At 46.5% G+C, this 21,195-nt stretch overlaps 1 protein-coding gene across 1 annotated transcript in view; it reads left to right on the top strand.

Annotated features, from left to right (window-relative positions):
- The window catches only part of LOC147700299 (uncharacterized), a 105,473-nt gene extending 84,696 nt beyond the window's left edge, over positions 1–20,777 (top strand). The window contains exons 4-5 of the mRNA XM_086935663.1: positions 3,624–9,477; positions 18,520–20,777. Coding sequence (XP_086791789.1) covers positions 3,624–5,053 — 1,430 coding nt within the window. The 3' untranslated portion in view covers positions 5,054–9,477; positions 18,520–20,777. The remainder of the gene's footprint in view (positions 1–3,623; positions 9,478–18,519) is intronic.
- Positions 20,778–21,195: the final 418 nt, after the last annotated feature.

A 21,195-nucleotide genomic window follows, 5' to 3' on the forward strand; every position in this document is an offset into this window, starting at 1 on the left:
CTTTATTTGATATTGCAGAGGAGTTCTGGTTGTTTCTACGGACCAAGATTTATGTACTTAAGGCCGCTTTCCAGTACTTAGGAGACTCGGTATGTAAGAGATAGGAGAGGCTTCCCTCTAGACGAGGATTCGGCTGCCTTTTGCTCTAATTCATTCATCAGTCCTCATACTGAGGTTATATGACTCCTGGTTGCTCCCCTTTTTATTGTATACCATGTCCTGATGAAGACTCATGGTTAATGCCCTCACGGGCCTCTTTCCCTTTTTTCGGGTCAAAACGTCGACATTCCTTGCTTCTACTGCCTGGTTTGAATACACTGTCTATAATGAGGCAAAATTGACTCAAGCAAATACCTCTTAAGAGTGGAACACAATCAAACTGTTTAATTGGATATATGGACAGGCTCTGTTTTAAAAAGATTGATTATGTTATGGGTCTTTCCCCTTCTCTTTTTTTTCCCTTTAATCTGTACATGTGCACTTTTTCTGATAACTTTGTTGTCCTGAATGGAGAAACCATTTGTAAATATTGTATGAATATCATCGATTTCATATATAATCTGAATGTTTTGCATCCAGTTTGCATTTCTTTTTGTGATGTATTTCTGTGTCTACTCTTCCCTTCGGAGAAATGATATCTATCCATTTCTTGTGGACTGTTGCAATTGTATTGTGATTGTACATGTTAATTGAGTTAACCTATCCGGATTGTCTCACTTCTCCATTCCGATTGTAAAAGTACTATCTGTAGTAAACGATCACTTGCCTTCGACCTCTGTCAATGTATAATTGCTGCAATTTTGTTCAAAACAAAATAAAGTTAATTTAAAAGGAAACTATTGGATTGTCCGTTTGGACCATTTTTATTGTATGTATTGCACTATAGCCAGGTCCTTCAGCTTTAAGGGTAACTCCATTAGTATGTAATGACACATGTTGTGTTTTGCTTGTATGCTAGCAGTACATACGAATTTTAATAAACCCTCAAGGAATGGAATAGAGATCACAACATCTTCATTGCATTCTGGTACTTGAATACGCATTTTGGAACATCTGTAGCGATTCTACAGATGGTCTTGTTCATTGAGCAATGCTAGTTCCATTTCCAGTTACTAAATTAATTTAGTAGTATTGTGGATTTTATCCTCACAGTCTTGACAATTGCTGTTCCTTTTCTTCAATTTTAGCACATAGCCCAATCATCTGTTCCTTCATACTGCTGAAACTTTTTCATATCTTTCGCCCTCCAACTGGGTTGATTGTAGCTCTATCAACACTTCTTCTAGTATGGCAAAGAAGCGACTCAAATGTTTGGGGGCTGATTTCCGTCTTCCTCTACTGTGTCCAGTGGAACTCCCTATGACAAGCTTATGCCTAATGGTTGCACAAACCCAATATTCTAAAGATTCTAAGCTCCCACTTCAAGTCCATTTATTTGAATGCCAATAGATTCCTCAATTTGCCTCGCCTGAGCTTTTTTGGAGTGAGCAGATGAGTCGTCCGTAAAGGCGACCTTAGAAGGAAGAACCTACTTAGGTAGCTCTGGTTTATTGGCCATAATTGCATCTGATTCAGTTTCTAGTAGAGCTGTCTGGAGTTCTACTGAGTCCCTGATATTGATGTAGAACCAACTGAGATGCTTCTTATGTTGTGTCTGGGATTGTAGGTTAGGGCTAAAGGACTGCTGGTGTCAACTCTTTCTGCCAGTCTCTCTCCTAATTTTGGGAAGTCTGCCAGTGAGAAGCTTGCTTATTGGTGAATCATATGTCGAAGTGGATTTTCTTCTACCTCGCCCAGGTATGCTCATAAAGGAAGACCAGCAGTCTGAGGTAGCTGAAACATAAAAAGATTTATTGCGCTCGAGCGGGTACACCACCTCACAGCTCCATGTGGTTATGAGAGAAGTGGACCACTTACACAGTCAAGGACAGCCTTATATATGCTTGTGCTGGAACAAGCATAGGTGGTAATGGATATGACAAATCAGCAACTGCCAAGGATGATTAATGGTCCCAGGACAATCTTACGTACTAGTCAGGACCAGTAACTCTGGAAATATGTATACATGGCATGAAGAACACAAATATAAAGATAAATCCCATCAGTCATCAGTAATCTCGTGGTACAAGATATACAGCAGAACTATGCATAACTTGTGCCAATTATAAATATAGACAGGCCTGTGGTTACAGAGGCAGGCGCTCACTTGATTAGTCATCCGAATATGGAACAAAAGGTTACATCTCTTGTGTCAACAATAATTTGTTACCATCAGCAGTCTTTTGTTAGCTGTAAAACATATGGCATTAGTTTAATAGGAAAGTTAAACAATGATTGGATTGACCTTTTGGCAATGTACCCTGCTCTACTTGCGTGCTATGAAGTAAAGTACAAATATGTGCTCTGGGGTCATTTGATGTATCAACATTTCCTTGTGCAGATGAAGCGGCCACACTATATGTGCTGAGGTGGCAGGCTAGAAAAGACTAACACAAAATGGTTGCTGGAAAATACAAAATGAAGGGGCTTTCGTCCATTACTAAAAAAACTGTATTTCCACATATACCATTATTGTTTACAATGGTGCTAGAGTCCCTGTGTTATAAGATTCACACTGAGCTTCACTGGCTCTTAGTGTTGCGGAATGTTTTTGTTGCGCTCATTTTCGGGCTGTCATCAAGTTTCTACTTCTCTAGTTGAGGTAGACTATTTATTTCCTTGTATTCATCTAATTCAAGAAAAAGGATTCCTCTTCATGTATTGATGGATGGATTAGTAAAATGTTCTGTCTTTGAGGCTTGCAACTCTAACAAAACCTCTATGCGCATGTATTATTTTGTTTGTACATTAAAGTTTATGTGGAGGTGCCCATTTCTAGTGTATATATAATCCATGTTAAGAAACCTCTGTCAAATTCAAGATACTGATATCTTTGATACAGAACTACCTCTAGAGCTTTTCAGCTGTTCATTTGCATGCAACAGATGCTCTTGCTATTTTGACTTAAATTCTATTTAGGATATGATGAGCTTGCTTTTCTGTTTAGTGTTTGAGGATCCCTTGAACAGAAGAAAAGATTTGTTACCTTTAACACTAATTCTCTGTGAATGATAGTTCCCTTAGATTCAAAAACAACCATTCCACCTGTTTGGAGGAGCCACCCAAAGGGAATTTTCTATTCTCTTGTAAGATTATTTAGACTGTCAAAATGAACTGAGGGAATCACTGTCCCTGTTCTGCTTTAGGGACCTTAAAGTGACAGAGCAGTTTTGTCTCTGAGTGCTACGTTAAGTGCCTTTTCAGCTGCTAAAGGAGTTTTAATATTTGTAAATATTTAGATTTATTAAAATGTAAAATATGTAAAGCAAATGTTGCCTTTTCCTTTACTTTTCAATTTCCCTGATTTGCAGAATGTTTCTATTTTGAAAGTTGTTCATTGATCTTATGACTGAGGACTATTAACTCCAATGAATTTAATGAAACTACATTTGATAGAGAACTGTTATAGTTAACGTTTTTGTCTTCCTGTATTAAGACTGTTTAACTGTAAAATGTAACATTGTGTGCTTTTTATTTTTTAGAATAATTAGCTATTTATATTTTTCCTTCTCTTCATTCTGCAGGCAACAAATCCGAAACAAAAGATATGAATGGGAAAGAGCCTGTTCCAAACTCCCTTGAAGAACACCAAACTGTCCACCAAATTGACAAACCTTTGATCTGTACTCAGGATGAAAAGAGATTTAACAAGAAAACATTCCCTGTGGTGTATCAAGGAATCCATTCAGAGCAGATATTGTTTCCCTGTTCAGAGTGTGAAAAGAGCTTTTCTGAAAAGCAAAGTCTCTTAAGACATGAAAGGTTACATACAGAAGTGAGACCTTTTCAGTGCACCGTATGTGAGAAGAGCTTTATTCAAAAGCATCATCTTTTAATTCACCAAAGAATCCACACACAAATCAGGCCCTATCACTGCTCTGAGTGTGAGAAAAGCTTTACTCGAGGGGACCTTCTTTTAACTCACCAAAGAATTCACACAGGTGTCAAACCCTTTCACTGCTCTGAGTGTGAACAGAGCTTTAGTAGAAAGCAACATCTCTTAATTCACCAAAGTATCCACACTGGTGTGAGGCCATTTCACTGCACTGAGTGTCAGAAAAGCTTTGCTCGTAAGGCTGATCTACAAAAGCACCTCCGCACACACACAGGAGAGAAGCCTCATCGCTGCAGTGAGTGTGGGAAAAGCTTTACTCGATTTTCAATTCTTCTAGACCATGAAAGAAGCCACACTGGAGAAAGGCCCTACCACTGCACAATGTGTGAGAAAAACTTCATTACAAAGTCAACTCTTCTATACCATGAAAGATCGCACACTGGAGAGAGGCCCTACCACTGCACGATGTGTAAGAAAAAATTCACTGCAAAGTCAAATCTTCTAAGCCATGAAAAAACTCACATAGAGATAAGGGCCTTTGACTGCAACAAGTGTGAGAAGAGCTTTACTCAAAAGTCATACCTTCAGAACCACCTTTATGCAAACCACGGTGAGGGATCCTATCGTTGCACGATGTGTGAGAAAAGCTTCACTAAAGAGTCACAACTTCTAACTCATCAAAGAATTCACACTGGGGAGAAGCCCTTTCACTGCACTGAGTGTGAAAAGAGCTTTACTCGCAAGCCAGCTCTAAAAATGCACCTTCAAGCACACACTGGTGAGAGGCCCTATCACTGTACTGAGTGTGAGAAGAACTTTAATCGCAAGCCAGCTCTACGAAGACACCTACGAACACACACGGGAGAGAGGCCCCATCACTGCAGTGAGTGTGAGAAAAGCTTTAGTCAATTGTCAACTCTTATATACCATGAAAGAACCCACACTGGAGAAAGGCCCTACCACTGCACAATGTGTAAGAAAAACTTCACTACAAAGTCAAATCTTCTAGGCCATGAAAGAACTCACACAGATATAAGGGCCTTTGACTGCACCAAGTGTGAGAAGAGCTTTACTCAAAAGTCATACCTTCAGAAGCATCTTAAAGCACATCATGGCTAGGGGTCCCATTGTTGCCATCTTATAACTTGACACATAATTCACACAGGAGAGAAGCCCTTTCACTGCCCTGAGTGTGAGAAGAGCTTCACTCTCACGTTCCATCTTCAAAAGCACCTGAGAACACATACAGGAGAGAAAACTACTAGTTGCAAAAAAAAGCTTTACTACTAGGGGCTCTCTTAACACATCAAAGATTACATACAGAAGAGAGACCCTATCACTGCACCGCATGTGGCAAAAGATTCCACAAGAATATAAGTTTTCAGAAGCACCAGTTAAAGCCTAAAAAGTAGGCCAGTCATCTCAACTGCAGTTCCCACCTTCTCTTTCCCACCTTCACCTCAACAAACGGGGAGGCACTTTGCAAGCATTGGGTCTAAAATATCAAGGTAGCTTTATTGACAGTCCTATAGCCGCATCATAATAACAAGGATCACCTCAGGTGACCAAACGTTCATCTTTAATATTAGATCCAATTAGAATAGAATTTGTCATGTAAAAGGGACAAGCCTGTATAGATAGTATTCCTCATGTTCTGAGGTCGTTAAGAAGTAAGCTCTGAGGAAGGAGCAGCGCACCATGAAACGCGTATTAGCTCCCTGTAAAACACTCTGGCACCGTTAGCTCTTCATCTTTACCCTTGACTATAGAGCCTGGCTACTTCCTAAAGACACTGGCACCTACATTTCAGCTCATGATTATAGAGCTTGTACTGTCACATCAGTTGAAACAAAAAACGTCCAAAAACAGGAACTTCCAATTTAGACCCTGTTCTAAAAGTTGTGTTCTGATAGGTAAACAAAAACAATGAAGGACTAGATTAAGGATCCATTTTTTTAAATCAATTGGATGGGTCACAAGATTTATGGAGGTTGATATTTGTCCTCAGGGGGTTTTTAGATGGTATCTGAAGATGAATTATAATACAAAGTTGATATATTATTTGTGATATTTTGCAGTAACTTGGTTTATGAGAAATGGTACCCATGCCTTTGTTGTTTTGTAATGTGTGAGCCAGATAGGTTACATGGCTCAGTGGGTGTGAAGAAGTGCAGGTCATAGAGTCAGAGTAGTCAAACCTTTTCTGTTTGTTTCCGGAAGAATCCTAAGCCTTGTCTTATCCTGAACTATCACCTGTCAGTGCTTGCTTGCTTGCTTCATTCCGGATTCCTGAGCTAGCACCATGTTGTTCGATGCTTGAACATTTGCTCCTTCTGTGGTTCCATTTTTTACCCAATCCTTGCCTTTCTTTACCTTAGTTCCAGTTTCTAGTTTGCTTCGTTCTTTCCCCTACCAGCTTAGATTCCAGTTTCCTTTATCTGGTGTTTACTTCCATATTGTCTAGAGTTCAATTTTTACCCTCTTTTTTTGGGGGTTTTATTTTATTTTAATTTTCTTTTGTTAAACACTCCTCTCTAGTTCCTGGTCTATTGTGGCTGTGTATTCCTGTTTGACCACCAGCATTTATGGGTGCAGCTCATAACCTAGGCAGTGTTTCTTTTCCACTGTTTTCTTTCTTATTTTTTTTTATAACATCCAGTTGGTATTTGCTCCTCAGACCATGCTTTTACATGTTTATCCTATATTAGGGTGTTTTCAGTCAGTTTCTATATATATTAGCATTTGTGGGTGAGGACCATATTGAGCTTCAGTCTTACAGTGTGGAGCTCCTGAGTGCTTTACCTCACATTCCCATTGTTTTAAAAAAAAAAACATTTTTATTGATTTTAATAAATGGACAAACAGTCTAAAAAATCATCAGTAGTTAAGATATGGCATGATTATGCACATTTTTTCACAGGGGACATAGAACAAATACAGTAGACAATATTTGGGATGGATAGGATATTCAAGGTGATAGTTACATTGCCAAGGGGAGCAGTTGGTGCAACACAAATCTCTTCTCTATAGGCGTTCCACTTAGCCCAGACTCTGGACCATTTTTGGGGCACCCTCTTGCGACATAGACTGTTTTCTCATGTTTTGCTTCCATGTTACAACAGTAGGGGGTACCAGTCCTCTCTATAATTGAGCTATGTCTCTTTTGGCTTCCGCAGCTCCTAGTGTGACCCACAGCTTCTCCGCCCCTCCCAGGTCAGCGGGTTCCCAGACATTTAGGAGACATCGTTTGGCCTCGGGACGGACAGATTTGTGCAAAACCTCACTCAGGATCCCGTTTATCCCCTCCATTACCTTTAAATTTTCTCGCATTCCCAAAGGATGTGCATAAATGTGGCCACTTGTCCACAGCCTCACCTGCAGTGTGTGCTGTCACCCCACCACATGCGGTCCATCTACGGTCCCGTGATGTATACCCTGTGTGGGATTTTCAACTGTACCAAACGGAGTTGCACAGAGATCGCGACCTCTCGAGGGGAGGCCACTGCTTCTCTCCACTCTTCGTCTTCCAACAGGAGACCATCCGCCTCCAAACGACTCCCGGAGCTTGTCCAGGGGATCGGGCATTTTGTTCACCAGTTTTATGTAGGTCAATGAGATTGCCTTCTGTGGCAACAGCCCATCCAATAACCTATCCTCCTGGGGGGAGAAGTCAGGGTGGGGGGAGTACCCAGTGATTGCAGTGGTTAACGCATGTCGGATTTGTAAGTATCGGAAGAATTCTGAGTCTACTAGTTCGCATTGCTGTTTTAACTTGCTGAAACTTAGTATTTTACCCTTTACCCTGAGGTCGCCCACCCGGGAAATACCTATGAGGTCCCATTTATCAAATCCCTTGGAGCCATGCAGACTGCCAAGTAGCTCCGAGTCCCACAGGGGTGTTGCTAGGGTAAGTCTCAGACTCCAACCCAGGCTTTTGTTGACTTCGTGCCATACTCTGACCGAATGGGAGGTGGGCCCAGTAAGGAGAAGCTTCCTAGGATTAGCATACAAGGCTCTATTGTACATCCCGCCCGGTAGCTGCCATTTGTCCATGGCATAACCTGGGTCACCCGGAGCACGATACGTACCCTGGTTGATGGCTGCGAGATGGGCTGCCCAGTGATATTTCCTAATGTCTGGGAGACTGATGCCTCCTTCGTACCAGTTTAGGGTTAGTTTGGAAAGCGCTATTCTTGGTCTTCTGTCCCAAAGTAGTTGTCGCTGGAGATCTTCAATCTGTTTGAAATATCGCGCCGGGGCCGGAACAGGGTAGTTTTGCAGTGCATAGAGGACGCGAGGCAGGGACATCATCTTAAAAAGCGCTGCTCGGCCAAGCAGCGAGAGAAGGAGGGAGCTCTTTCCAGTGTGCGACGTCGCGTCAAAGACGCTGCAGTGGGTGGAGCAAGTTCTTCTCATAGCGTAGCCCTGGGTCTGTGGTTATAAAAATCCCCGAGTAACGGAATCCATCTGACACTACCTTTATTGGACTCTCCCTGGGGAGAGACTGGGTCATGCCTGATAGGGTATATAAAAGCAATTTATTCCAATTTATAGAATAGCCGAATACCTACCAAAGGATGTGAAGATATCTAAAACACATCAGGAGGGACTTTGCGGGCGAGGTCAAATAGAGGAGGATGTCGTCTGCGTAGAGGGAGATACAATCCTCCCATTCTGCCGACCATGTCATACCGCGTACGGCCAGCTCGCTCCGGATCCAAGCCGCCAAGGGCTTCAAAGACAGGACGAAAAGTAGGGGCGATAGCGGACACCCCTATCTGGTGCCTCAACCGAGTGTAAATGGCTCAGATCTTTTGTTGTTAACCAACACTTGCGCGACAGGTGCAGAGTAGAGGAGCCAAACCCAAGATATAAATTATGGGCCAAATCCCAACTTTAGAAGTACAGCAAATAGATAAGGCCATTCGAGAGTATCAAATGCCATAGATGCATCTTAGGACAGGATTACCAAACTTTCTTGGATCGTTTTGCCCCGCTCAATCACTCCTTGTACTCGTCTTAAGTTCAGCGCCGTGTTACGGCGGGGCATGAAGCCCGATTGATCTGGGTGTACCAGGGAACTAATAACTCGTTGACAGTCGGTTGGCCAGGAGTTTGGCGAGTATTTTAGGCTCGGCATGGAGTAAAGAGATAGGTCTATAAGAGGCACACCTGTCTTTTGGTTTGCTGTCCTTAGGGATAACTACAATAGACGCCAGCCTCTGGTCAGGTGGCAGCTCCCCCGCCTCTCCACTATCTTCGAACATGGCTTTCAGGTGCGAGGCCAGTTTGTCTGGGCGCAGCTTATAGAGCCCAATGGGCAATCTGTTGGGCCCCATCGCCTTCCCCGGTTTGAGAGCCCCGATCGCTTGCGCAATCTCTTCTTTGGTTATATCACTTTCTTAGTAGCTTCGGTCATCCTCAGATAGGGCCGAGAGTTTGATATCCCAGAGGAGTTCGGACGAGTCCGCCTCCGACCGTGACGTTCCTGTCCGATACACATTGGAGTAATGCGCAGCAAACTCACTTGAAATGTGAATTGGGTCTTGTTAGACCTGTCTGCATCTGGGGGTGTTTTAACCGATATTATTTATTTTTGTCACCCTTAGCCTCCCTATGTTTCTATATTTTTTATGTTCACCAGGATTTTTCAGTGTTGTCAGGGGGCTAGGTGTTCCTTGATTATGTCGCCATCTTTCCCTTCATTGTCTGTGAGGCCTAGTCAAGCTTCTGGAAATTAGGGACACTGAGAAACCTAAAATGGTGTCCACCAACTACCATAACGGACATCTAAGGAAGGCAGACCCATAGGCTAACATGAGGAAGGTTCCAGAACCATCTAGTAGCTTCCAGGGGTCTGAGGCCAGCCTATAAAAGGCCAGTGACCAGCAGCCATTTTGTTCAATATTAGGAGTGACCAGTGCGGAGAGAGGCGACTTGAGGAGGAGGAGGATAGCGCACTAGTAGTAACAAGATCGACCTTTGGGGCCGGCTGTTGCTCTACTGGGAAGTGCCCCCTCCTAGGCTGACCAAACCCCACTGTCACAGCGACCATATTCAGAAACCAGGGACTCTGTGGCGAGTTCTGTGAATAACTGTGACTCTTGTAGTGTGGCATTCCAGTGACCTGTCAGTCCCACCCTGAAGGACGTGTGCAGAGGGGGTGAACTTGGACACAGTGTCAAGCTGGCTGGCCCAGAATTCAGGAGGCAAGGAGTAAGAACAGTCGCGACTGCAGCACTCGAGTCCGACATCCACCTTAACAAGAAAAGCGGCAGAACCAGCTGTTGTTCCTACCTGAAGGTGACGCTGCCGCCGAGTGCATACCCTGACGCGAGATCGGCAGAGGAGGAAGAGCCCAGCTGACCCGTGTTGTTGTCCGGAGGAATCCGTGGAAGCGCCGGAAGAGGCAGGGAGATTGCAGGAGGAGGCGGAGCCCTGTGGGAGGAGGCCGGCGGCGGCAACTGAAGAAGACGACGGACGCCCAAGAGGTTGGACAGGGGCGGAGTCGGGAGTGAGAGGAGCCGGGCGGAAGAACGTCGCTGGAGCCCTTCGGACTTCTTCCCAGCCCAGTGAGCAGTCGTGGAAGGTGCGTCGGAAACAACAAAGAAGGTTCCGACAAGAGAACTAAACCGAAGCTGACCGCTCCCTGAAGTAAGCTGGGAAGAGTTCTCTGGTGGGGGGTGGGGGGGGGGGGGGGGGAGGGGGGCGGTGAAAAGTAACGCTTCCCGGCGCCGTGTGGGAACACAGATCGAGCTTCCCTCAGAGGCGCTTCCCCCTAGTGTGTGGGCTGCACGCATCGAACTCCTCACGAAAGTGCGCCGCTGTAGACTGGAACTGGGACACATTAAAACGAATTACTTGTCAAGCAGTGAAACGTCCAAACGGGACTCTAGAACTGGGGCAATAGGGCGGGCAGGCATTCTAGGAGAACAGGAACGGGCTGTGGTGCAGTGTATGACATGAGTGGCAGGGGGAAGCTCCCATTGAGAAGGAGTAGGAGTAAAAACTATCCCAGTACCCCTGAGTGCTTAGAGGAGTCTAGGGGGTTAAATGTATTGAGGTATTAACTACCCTGTCTCCTTTCAGATGTCCAGCTGCCTAATCCAGTTACCAATACTTCAGTAAGGTCCTCTTGTTGAACAACTGTTCCTTCCAGCCATTATTGCCTTACAGTCCTATTGTAATGTAGTCCTTGATTCATTTACAGGAGAGTGTCATTCAGTTATTTACCAACTGTATATTGTGATCAAATATTCTGAAGTAAAGCTAACAGTGGAATTTTGATACCTACCAATCAGAAAGAGGTGGGGGCAAATGTATTCAATGGAAGTAATGTAAAAATTGCGAATGTGAAAGTGCATCAATGCAGAAATATTGCATGTGAAGAGGTGAAACGTTATTGCAGAACCAAACAAGAAACCATAGCTTTATTTTATAAAACATTCGTATTTTTCTAAAAGTGGTGTGGCGTCCTTTATTTTTAGTGGTAAGACATTGAGCTACTGTGAGTGGGTTCTGTAAGTACTTCACCAAAGCCTTAGAGGTTAGCTGTCCCCCTCTGTGCCACGCTACCCTATGTAGTCTATTATTCCCTAGGTCTAACATAATTGGTGTTTCAGCGGTGGGATATCGGATTTGTACTTACACTCACTTAGTAGTAACGCAGTGATTACCACGGGCCTACACCTGGAGTTTTCTCCAAGTGGTCTCCCAAATTTATATTTTGATTTTCCAAATTTACTCCTGGTGGTGGGTGGAGGTTATCCTCAGATCACGCTTCTTAGTTCTCTCCTGAGTGCTCATTTAATCCTATATTTGAAGAATGGAATTAAACCTTGAAGAGCTAGAGTCCTACACTGTGACCCAACTTAAAGAGTGGTGTCAACAACAGGGGGTATTCTTCAAAAAAGGTGCCAAGAAAAGCGAGTTACTGACAAGCATAAGGGCATGGGTGGAAGCTCATATAGTGGAGGAATAGGACACAGAAGAGAGTGATAGGGACACTGTCCTTGAGACTGCAATGCTGTACCAAGCTGGAAGGGGGAAATCTGCTGACAGGTCCCAGGACACTTTCGAGGGAGGGCAGCAGCGTCTCGGTGAGGAGTTTTACTGACGCCGAGCTAGAAGACAGGAGGGAAGAGAGGAGACTAAAATTGGATTTAGCTAGGATGGAAATGGAGAGGGAGGACAGGAGGTTGGCCCACGAACGAACAATAAAAGAGTTAGACCTTCAAGCCTTAACCTTAAGATCCCCCAATCCAAACAATGGTGGCAGCGAGAACAAAGAGATCACCAGAGAACCCAGACCCTACTTACCCAAGGATGTCATTGCTAGCTACACCCCCGGTGATGATATTGCCAAGTGGCTAGCCGCCTATGAGGTCTCCTTAAGGGCCCCTGGGACCTTGGAAACCCACTGGGGGGGTGGGCTATATAAGTACATGCCACCTGCTGGCAGGGATGCCTTGTTGGCCCTGGAGCAGGATGAGCAAACCCACTACCCTACAATGAAAGTGGCGCTGATAAGGAAGTTTGGACTAACTCCTGAGAGGTATAGGCAGAAATTCAGGAGTAGCCACAAACTAGGCACACAGAATTGGGTGGATTTTCTTGATTACGCCAGGAAGGCCTTGGAGGGTTGGGTGAAAGGCAGCGAAGTAGGGGACTATGAAGGTTTATATGACCTCATACTCAAGGAACACCTACTCGAGAAATGTTTTCCCGAGCTGCGTCAACACCTGGTGGACAGCAAGCTGACCAGCCCCAGGAAGCTTGCTGAGGAGGCGGACATCTGGGCTAGTACCCGGGTGTCCTCGAAGGGGACTGGAGGGGATTCCCAGAAGTCTGGACAGGGCACCCCCCAGAAGAAAGAGGGGGGGAGAAAATAAGAGGGAGTTCTCAAAAGGTCCACAAAATACTTCTCAAGGAAGGGGCAGAGGATTCATCCCTAAGGTTAACCCACCCCGCAACCCTAATCCTGGCCAAAGTCAGCAGCCAAGGGTTGTTCATTGCTTCGAGTGTGGTGGTGTGGGACACTATAAAGGAGACGTGAGATGCCCAAAAAGACCACCCCCTCCCACTGGAGGAAAAGCCCCGGGAACAACTAGTGTAGTGCTCGGGGAAGAGATGCCTTTGGGTAACGGAGGGGAGCGGGTGGATGTCACTTTAGTGTCCCTGGGTGATAAGGAGATGGTGCCAAAGACCCAATTTCCTTCCAATACTACCGAGTATGAGCAGTGGGTCACCATCAACGGCCGTAGAGGGGAGGCTCTGAGAGACACAGGAGCCAGTATGACTATGGTGAGGAGTCAACTGGTGTCTCCAGAGCAGGTCATCCCAACTATACTCCATCCCGCTGTGATGGCAGATTAGGCCACTATCCCGTGGCCGAAGTACCCTTTGAGTGGGGAGGGGTTGCAGGCTCACTTCGAGTTGCCGTAAGCCCTGCCGTGCCTGTTGATTGCCTGTTAGGAAATGATATGGAGCACAATGCTTGGAGGGGGGTGGAATACCAGACTCATTCTGAGATGCTGGGTACACCTGACTGGGCCTGTGTCAGCACAAGGTCCGCGATACCCGGAGGGGTAGTTCGCTTACGCTGGAGCCTGGAACAATGGCCCAGCCCGCTGCCAGAGAAGAGAAGGACAGAAGGCAGGAGGGACCTGCCTCAACATCACTACCCCTTGAGATAGATAGGCCACCTGCGGAGGTGGATCTGGAGTCCATGGAGGAGGATGTTGCTTCCTTGGAGAACCTACCCATCCCCGCTGAGTGGCATGTGGAGGGAGGTCCTTCCAGGGAGGAATCCTGCAAAGCTCAGAAGGAGTGTCCTACTCTTGAGGGGCTGCGGCAACAGGCCAAAGCCCAGGCAGCAGGGAACATTGTAGGGAACTACCAGATTTACTGGGAGGAAGGACTCCTCTACAGTGAGCCCAAGGCACCTGGACATGGTTCATCCAGGGCCTTGGTGGTCCCTCAATGTTTTAGAGCCTTTCTTTTAGAACTGGCTCACGAGATACCATTGGCAGGACACTTGGGACAGGACAAGACCTTTGCCCGGGTTGTCCCCCACTTTTACTGGCCTCGGATGAGAGTGGCGTCTGATACCTATTGTCGGACATGTGTGTCTTGCCAAGCCAGTGGGAAAACAGGGGTGAAGCTACAAGCTCCCCTGGAACCCCTTCCTGTTGTAAGCACCCCCTTTGACAGGGTGGCCATCGACATTGTAGGCCCATTGGATCCACCAACTTCAGCTGGTCACAGGTTCATCCTGGTTCTAGTGGATCATGCCACACGGTACCCAGAAGCAATTCCTCTGAGGACCATCACTGCACCTGCAGTGGCGAGGACCCTGATAGGGATCTTCACCCGAGTGGGTTTCCCCAAGGAGGTTGTGTCCGACAGGGGGACCAACTTCCTATCAGCTTATATGCGGGCCATGTGGAAGGAGTGTGGTGTTACCTATCGGTTTACCACTCCTTACCACCCACAGACCAATGGTCTTGTGGAAAGGTTTAATAAAACCTTGAAAGGCATGATAAGAAGTCTGCCTGAGAGCCTGCGGAGGAAATGGGACGTCCTCCTTCCCTGTCTCTTGTTTTCCTACAGGGAAGTGCCACAGAAGGGAGTGGGCTTCAGCCCCTTTGAACTTCTGTATGGGCACCCTGTACGCGGTCCTCTCAGTCTGGTGAAGGATGGATGGGAAAAGACTCCCAGGAAGCTTCCCCAGGACGTGGTGAGCTACATGCTGGCCTTCCGGAGCCAAATGGCCAAGTTGTGGAAGCAAGCTTCTGACAACTTGGAAGCCAGCCAAGCAGTTATGAAGGAGTGGTATGACCACAATGCTCACCCAGTGGAACTGGAGCCTGGACAAAAAGTGTGGGTGATGGAACCTGGAGAGCTAAATGCCCTCCAGGATCGTTGGACAGGCCCCGTTGAGGTATTGGAGAAAAAGGGTAAGGCCACTTACTTGGTGGACCTTAAGACCCCGAGACAGCCCCACCGGGTGCTGCATGCCAATCGCCTCAAGCCACACCATGAGAGGCCCGAGGTTGTCTTATTGATGGTGACCGATGGAGCAGAGGAAGAGGAAAGCGAACCTCTCCCCGATCTTCTCTCGTCTCAAGAAAAGGATGGGTCGGTGGAGGGAGTGATTCTCTCACCATCCCTGACTCCTGAACAGCAGAGAGATTGTTGCCAAGTCCTGGAGCAATTTTCTTCACTGTTCTCCCTTGTCCCGGGTAGAACCCCCCTGTGTACCCATGATGTGGACACAGGCGACAGCCCACCTGTGAAGTCTAAGATCTACCGGCTGTCGGACAAGGTGAAGGCCAGCATCAAGGGTGAAGTCTCTAAGATGCTGGAGCTAGGAGTGATTGAACCTTCTAGTAACCCTTGGTCCAGTCCGGTGGTTTTGGTACCAAAAGCTGCCCCGCCGGGCACCACACCCAAATTTAGATTCTGTGTGGACTACCGAGGACTAAATTCAGTAACAAAGACTGATGCTCATCCGATCCCAAGGGCGGATGAACTCATCGACCGGCTGGGAGCTGCCCAATACTTGAGTACCTTTGACCTTACTTCAGGGTACTGGCAGATTTCCCTTACTGATGGAGCGAAGGAAAGGTCAGCCTTCTCCACGCCTCAGGGACACTACCAGTTCTGTGTGATGCCCTTCGGGCTCAAGAACGCCCCTGCCACTTTTCAGCGGCTGGTGAACAAGGTCCTTTCTGGTATGGAAGCTTTTTCTGCTGCTTACCTGGACGACATTGCTGTCTTCAGTAGCAGCTGGGGGGACCATTTGCAACATTTGCAAGCTGTTCTTCATGCCCTGCAACAGGCTGGCTTGACAATCAAGGCCAGCAAGGGTCAGATCGGGCAGGGGTCGGTGGTGTACCTAGGCCACTTGGTGGGCAGAGGGTCGGTGCAGCCCCTCCAGGCGAAGATTGAGGCTATCATGGCCTGGGAGCCCCCCAAGACTCAAACTGAGGTCCGAGCCTTCCTGGGCCTCACTGGATACTACCGTCGCTTCGTGAAGGGGTATGGCACCATTGTGGCACCCCTCACTGAACTCACCTCTAAGAAACAACCCCGACGGGTAGTCTGGACGGAGGCTTGCCAACGAGCCTTCATGACATTAAAACAAGCATTGTGTACTGCTCCAATACTCAAGGCCCCTGATTTTTCAAGAGAATTCATTGTCCAAACAGATGCGTCAGAACATGGCATTGGGGCAGTGTTATCGCAACTAAATGATGAGGGCTTGGATCAACCCGTGGTTTTCCTGTCTATGAGACTACTCCCCAGGGAACAGAGGTGGAGTACCATTGAGCGAGAAGCCTTTGCGGTGGTTTGAGCTCTGAAGAAGCTGCGTCCATACTTGTTTGGCTCGCACTTCCTGGTTCAGACCGACCACCGGCCCCTTCGTTGGCTGATGCAAATGAAGGGGGAGAATCCCAAGTTGTTAAGGTGGTCCATCTCCCTACAGGGAATGGACTTTCGGGTGGAACATCGGCCTGGAATGGATCACGCCAACGCAGACGGTCTATCTAGGTATTTCCGCCTTAGTGATGAGAACTCCAAAGGGATTGGGTAGCTCTCCCCACTTTCAGCTGGGGGGGACGCGTGTTAGACCTGTCTGCATCTGGGGGTGTTCTAACCAATATTATTTATTTTTGTCACCCTTAGCCTCCCTATGTTTCTATATTTTTTATGTTCACCAGGATTTTTCAGTATTGTCAGGGGGCTAGGTGTTCCTTGATTATGTCGCCATCTTTCCCTTCATTGTCTGTGAGGCCTAGTCAAGCTTCTGGAAATCTAGGGACACTCGGAAACCTAAAATGGTGTCCACCAACTGCCATAACGGACATCTAAGGAAGGCAGACCCATAGGCTAACATGAGGAAGGTTCCAGAACCATCTAGTAGATTCCAGGGGTCTGAGGCCAGCCTATAAAAGGCCAGTGACCAGCAGCCATTTTGTTCAATATTAGGAGTGACTAGTGCGGAGAGAGGACACTTGAGGAGGAGGATAGCGTACTAGTAGTAACAAGATCGACCTTTGGGGCCGACTGTCGCTCTACTGGGAAGTGCCCCCTCCTAGGCTGACCAAACCCCACTGTCACAGCGACCATATTCAGAAACCAGGGACTATGTGGGGAGTTCTGTGAATAACTGTGACTCTTGTAGTGTGGCTTTCCAGTGACCTGTCAGTCCCACCCTGAAGGACGTGTGCAGAGGGGGCGAACTTGGACACAGTGTCAAGCTGACTGGCCCAGAATTCAGGAGGCAAGGAGTAAGAACAGTCACGACTGCAGCACTCGAGTCCGACATCCACCTTGACAAGAAAAGCGGCGGAACCAGCTGTTGTTCCTACCTGAAGGTGACGCTGGCGCCGAGTGCATACCCTGACGCGAGATCGGCAGAGGAGGAAGAGCCCAGCTGACCCGTGTTGTTGTCCGGAGGAATCAGTGGAAGCGCCGGAAGAGGCAGGGAGATTGCAGGAGGAGGCGGAGCCCTGTGTGAGGAGGCCGGCGGCGGCAACTGAAGAAGACGACGGACGCCCAAGAGGTTGGACGGGGGCGGAGTCGGGAGTGAGAGGAGCCGGGCGGAAGAACGTCGCTGGAGCCCTTCGGACTTCTTCCCAGCCCAGTGAGCAGTCGTGGAAGGTGCGTCGGAAACGACGAAGAAGGTTCCGACAAGAGAACTAAACCGAAGCTGACCGCTCCCTGAAGTAAGCTGGGAAGAGTTCTCTGGTGGGGGGGGGCGGTGAAAAGTAACGCTTCCCGGCGCCGTGTGGGAACACAGATCGAGCTTCCCTCAGAGGCGCTTCCCCCTAGTGTGTGGGCTGCACGCATCCAAACGGGACTCTAGAACTGGGGCAATAGGGCGGGCAGGCATTATAGGAGAACAGGAACGGGCTGTGGTGCAGTGTATGACATGAGTGGCAGGGGGAAGCTCCCATTGAGAAGGAGTAGGAGTAAAAACTATCCCAGTACCCCTGAGTGCTTAGAGGAGTCTAGGGGGTTAAATGTATTGAGGTATTAACTACCCTGTCTCCTTTCAGATGTCCAGCTGCCTAATCCAGTTACCAATACTTCAGTAAGGTCCTCTTTTTGAACAACTGTTCCTTCCAGCCATTATTGCCTTACAGTCCTATTGTAATGTAGTCCTTGATTCATTTACAGGAGAGTGTCATTCAGTTATTTACCAACTGAATATTGTGATCAAATATTCTGAAGTAAAGCTAACAGTGGAATTTTGATACCTACCAATCTGAAAGACGTGGGGGCAAATGTATTCAATGGAAGTAATGTAAAAATTGCGAATGTGAAAGTGCATCAATGCAGAAATATTGCATGTGAAGAGGTGAAACGTTATTGCAGAACCAAACAAGAAACCATAGCTTTCTTTTATAAAACATTCGTATTTTTCTAAAAGTGGAGTGGCGTCCTTTATTTTTAGTGGTAAGACATTGAGTTACTGTGAGTGGGTTCTGTAAGTACTTCACCAAAGCATTAGAGGTTAGCTGTCCCCCTCTGTGCCAGGCTACCCTATGTAGTCTAGGATTCCCTAGGTCTAACAGGTCTGTAATCTCTGCACCCGAGTCTGAGATAAGCTCCGGCACCAGGCGGTTAGCTTTTTCCTTTTTATCCAGCCAGGCAATACGTTTCCCAGCCTTCTCTCCCCATTCATATACCCTACATTCTCTTTCACTTACCCAGGACTTGACGCGATCTGTGACTTTAGTTTTGTACTCATCTGTTTTTAGGCGCAGGAGGTTGCTCTAATTCCAGGGAATCCCCGCTCCCAACTTCAGCCTCTAGGCTCAGAACCTCCCTCTCCACTTCCTCGAGTTCCCTGGCGTTTTCTTTCTTGACTCCCGATAGGAGTGAGAGAGCCATTCCTCTAACAACAGATTTAAATGCTTCCAAGAGCGTCTGAGGAGAGTCGACTGAGCCAAGGTTCTCCTGAAAGTAACAGTCCATCCCTGTTTGCAGGTCCGCTCGGACCGAGGTTCGTCATAGATACCCGGGATTGATGGGTGCTACCATGTCGATCCGCTGATCCCCCAGCACTATTCTGGTCCATAGGAGAGAGTGGTCAGAGATACCGCGAGCCAGGTGGCGGACCTCTTACAAGTAGAGTAGGTGAGAGGCCGGCAGGAGGAGATAATCGATTTGAGAGGAGCTACGGTAGGCGCCGGAGAAAAGGGTGTACTGCATTTCTTCGGGATGGAATGCCCTCCATGCGTCTGATAGAGCAAAAGACTCAATGAAGTAGGGAAGCCAACTAATATTCCCATTGTTAATGTTGTTACATGCATGTCTTACATTTCATGGGTGTTCATTATTTAGAATGCAGCATAGCCTATTGAGTGCCTGTTATTTTCCTTTCTTTTCCTTTTTGCAAAGCTTCCCCTTTGGATTGCTTTTTTTATTGGACTCCCTTTGTGATCTTGGGTAGCTATTTAGCCGTTGTAGGTTTGTTTTGTCTACCCTAAACCAAACACAAAAAAAGGTAATAGGAGGATGTTTACAATCCCTCTGAGTAGCATTCCAATCCATTGTTCTTTTGTCCACCATGCCTTCTCTGATTAGGCCCAACCATATGTAAATCAGTCCTGACCCTGCTCTATTAGGAACAGTCTAGCCATAACTGCCAAATCAGGTAGTTTCTGAACCAGAACACAAGCGACCCAAGGCCAGTTTTGCCCTGATTGGGGTTCTTCAGTCATGTGTAGTTTGGTTCCAGTGGCACAGTGCACAAGGGGCCCATGTCTGGGCATACCCTTGGCCACCTGGGACGGTACATCAAACACACAAAAGGTGATGGGAGGATGCAGGCAATAGCCGCTGGTAATTGCTCAGGGTATAATTCAAACCCGTCATTCATTTTCCCACCAAGCCCCCTCCGATTTGACTCGGCCATATGCAAACCTCTCTTGACCTGGCTCCAATAGGAACAGTCCAACCCAAAATGCCATACCGGGTTCTTTCTGAACTGAAATACAAGCAACCCAAGACCTGTTTCACCTTTGTCTACTTTGCTACCAGTAGTTGCCAGAGTCTCACATTTTTATAAGTAAATAGAATTTAAGTGGCCTATCTGCAGACTAAATTTGCAAGACTGCATTTATTTTATCTTAAGGAAGAAAGACGTTTTAATTTCAGAAAATTACTACTGTTAATATATGTGAAAAAATCAAAAGCATGACCTTTTTTAAAGGCAGTCTGAAAGAAGATGGGGGAATTTGTGGGTAACGTAGCCTGATAGGCTGGGGATATAGAAAATGAAAACGGTACCCGCTCTTTTAATAGGACCCACACCACCAATATCACATTACGCTCTTAACACAACCATCGGTTGTTAAAGATAGATCAACTGGAAAATAGGCTTACTCAAGCCACCGGAAACACACTTCTTGATTGATTTGTGCATTTATAAAGTGCACAGTCACTCTGTCAGGAGCTTCTTGGCACTATACGGGGGTGAGCAGAAGGTTCAGATCGTTTTGGATTTCACCAAAGAGCGACAGAGGGAGTCTGGAGCTGTAAAGATCCAGGTCTTAAGTGCTTTCCTGAGGAGCATCTCTGATTCCAAGAGTCTTAGTTGTGCAGGCAAGGTGTTCAATGCTCTTTTACCTAGACTGAGACGGACTTGCCACCTCTAGATTGGAGTTTAAATATTGGGGGTTTAAATAAATTAGCTGAGGAGGATCTGAGTGTTCTAACAGTGACATAGGGTATAAATTTAGCGGTCAAGTATGAGGGTCCTGTTTCCCTGAAAGTGATTATAAGAAGCTTGAATAAAATTCTCTTGTGGATCGACGACCAGTGCAGGGTTTTCCGGCCAACTAACACACCAGCAGTTTAAGACCAGTTGTGCAGGTGCATTTTGAACCATCTGTAACTTATTTAAGACCTGCTTGTTTGGCCCGGCATATAACCTGTTGCAGTAATCCAGTCTAAATAGGCCAGGGCTACTGCCACCGTTTTCTTTGCAGCGTGGGGATGAGATCAAATTTATTTTTAATGATTTGATTAGATTAAAACACATCCCTACCACTGCAAAGGCTTGTAACCGGAAAGAAAGAGTTAAACAAAAAAACAGAGGTTCCTGTGGACACTCAATGATTGATATTACAATATATATATATCGGCACAATCGCAGTAAAGTGGGGGTACATAGATGTCAGAGAAAAAAATGACATGTAATACAGAGTGTGTAGAGAAACAAGGTATTTTTTATATAACTTCAC

This window comes from Lissotriton vulgaris, chromosome 8 (genome assembly GCF_964263255.1).
Source record: "Lissotriton vulgaris chromosome 8, aLisVul1.2, whole genome shotgun sequence".
NCBI lineage: Eukaryota > Metazoa > Chordata > Amphibia > Caudata > Salamandridae > Lissotriton > Lissotriton vulgaris.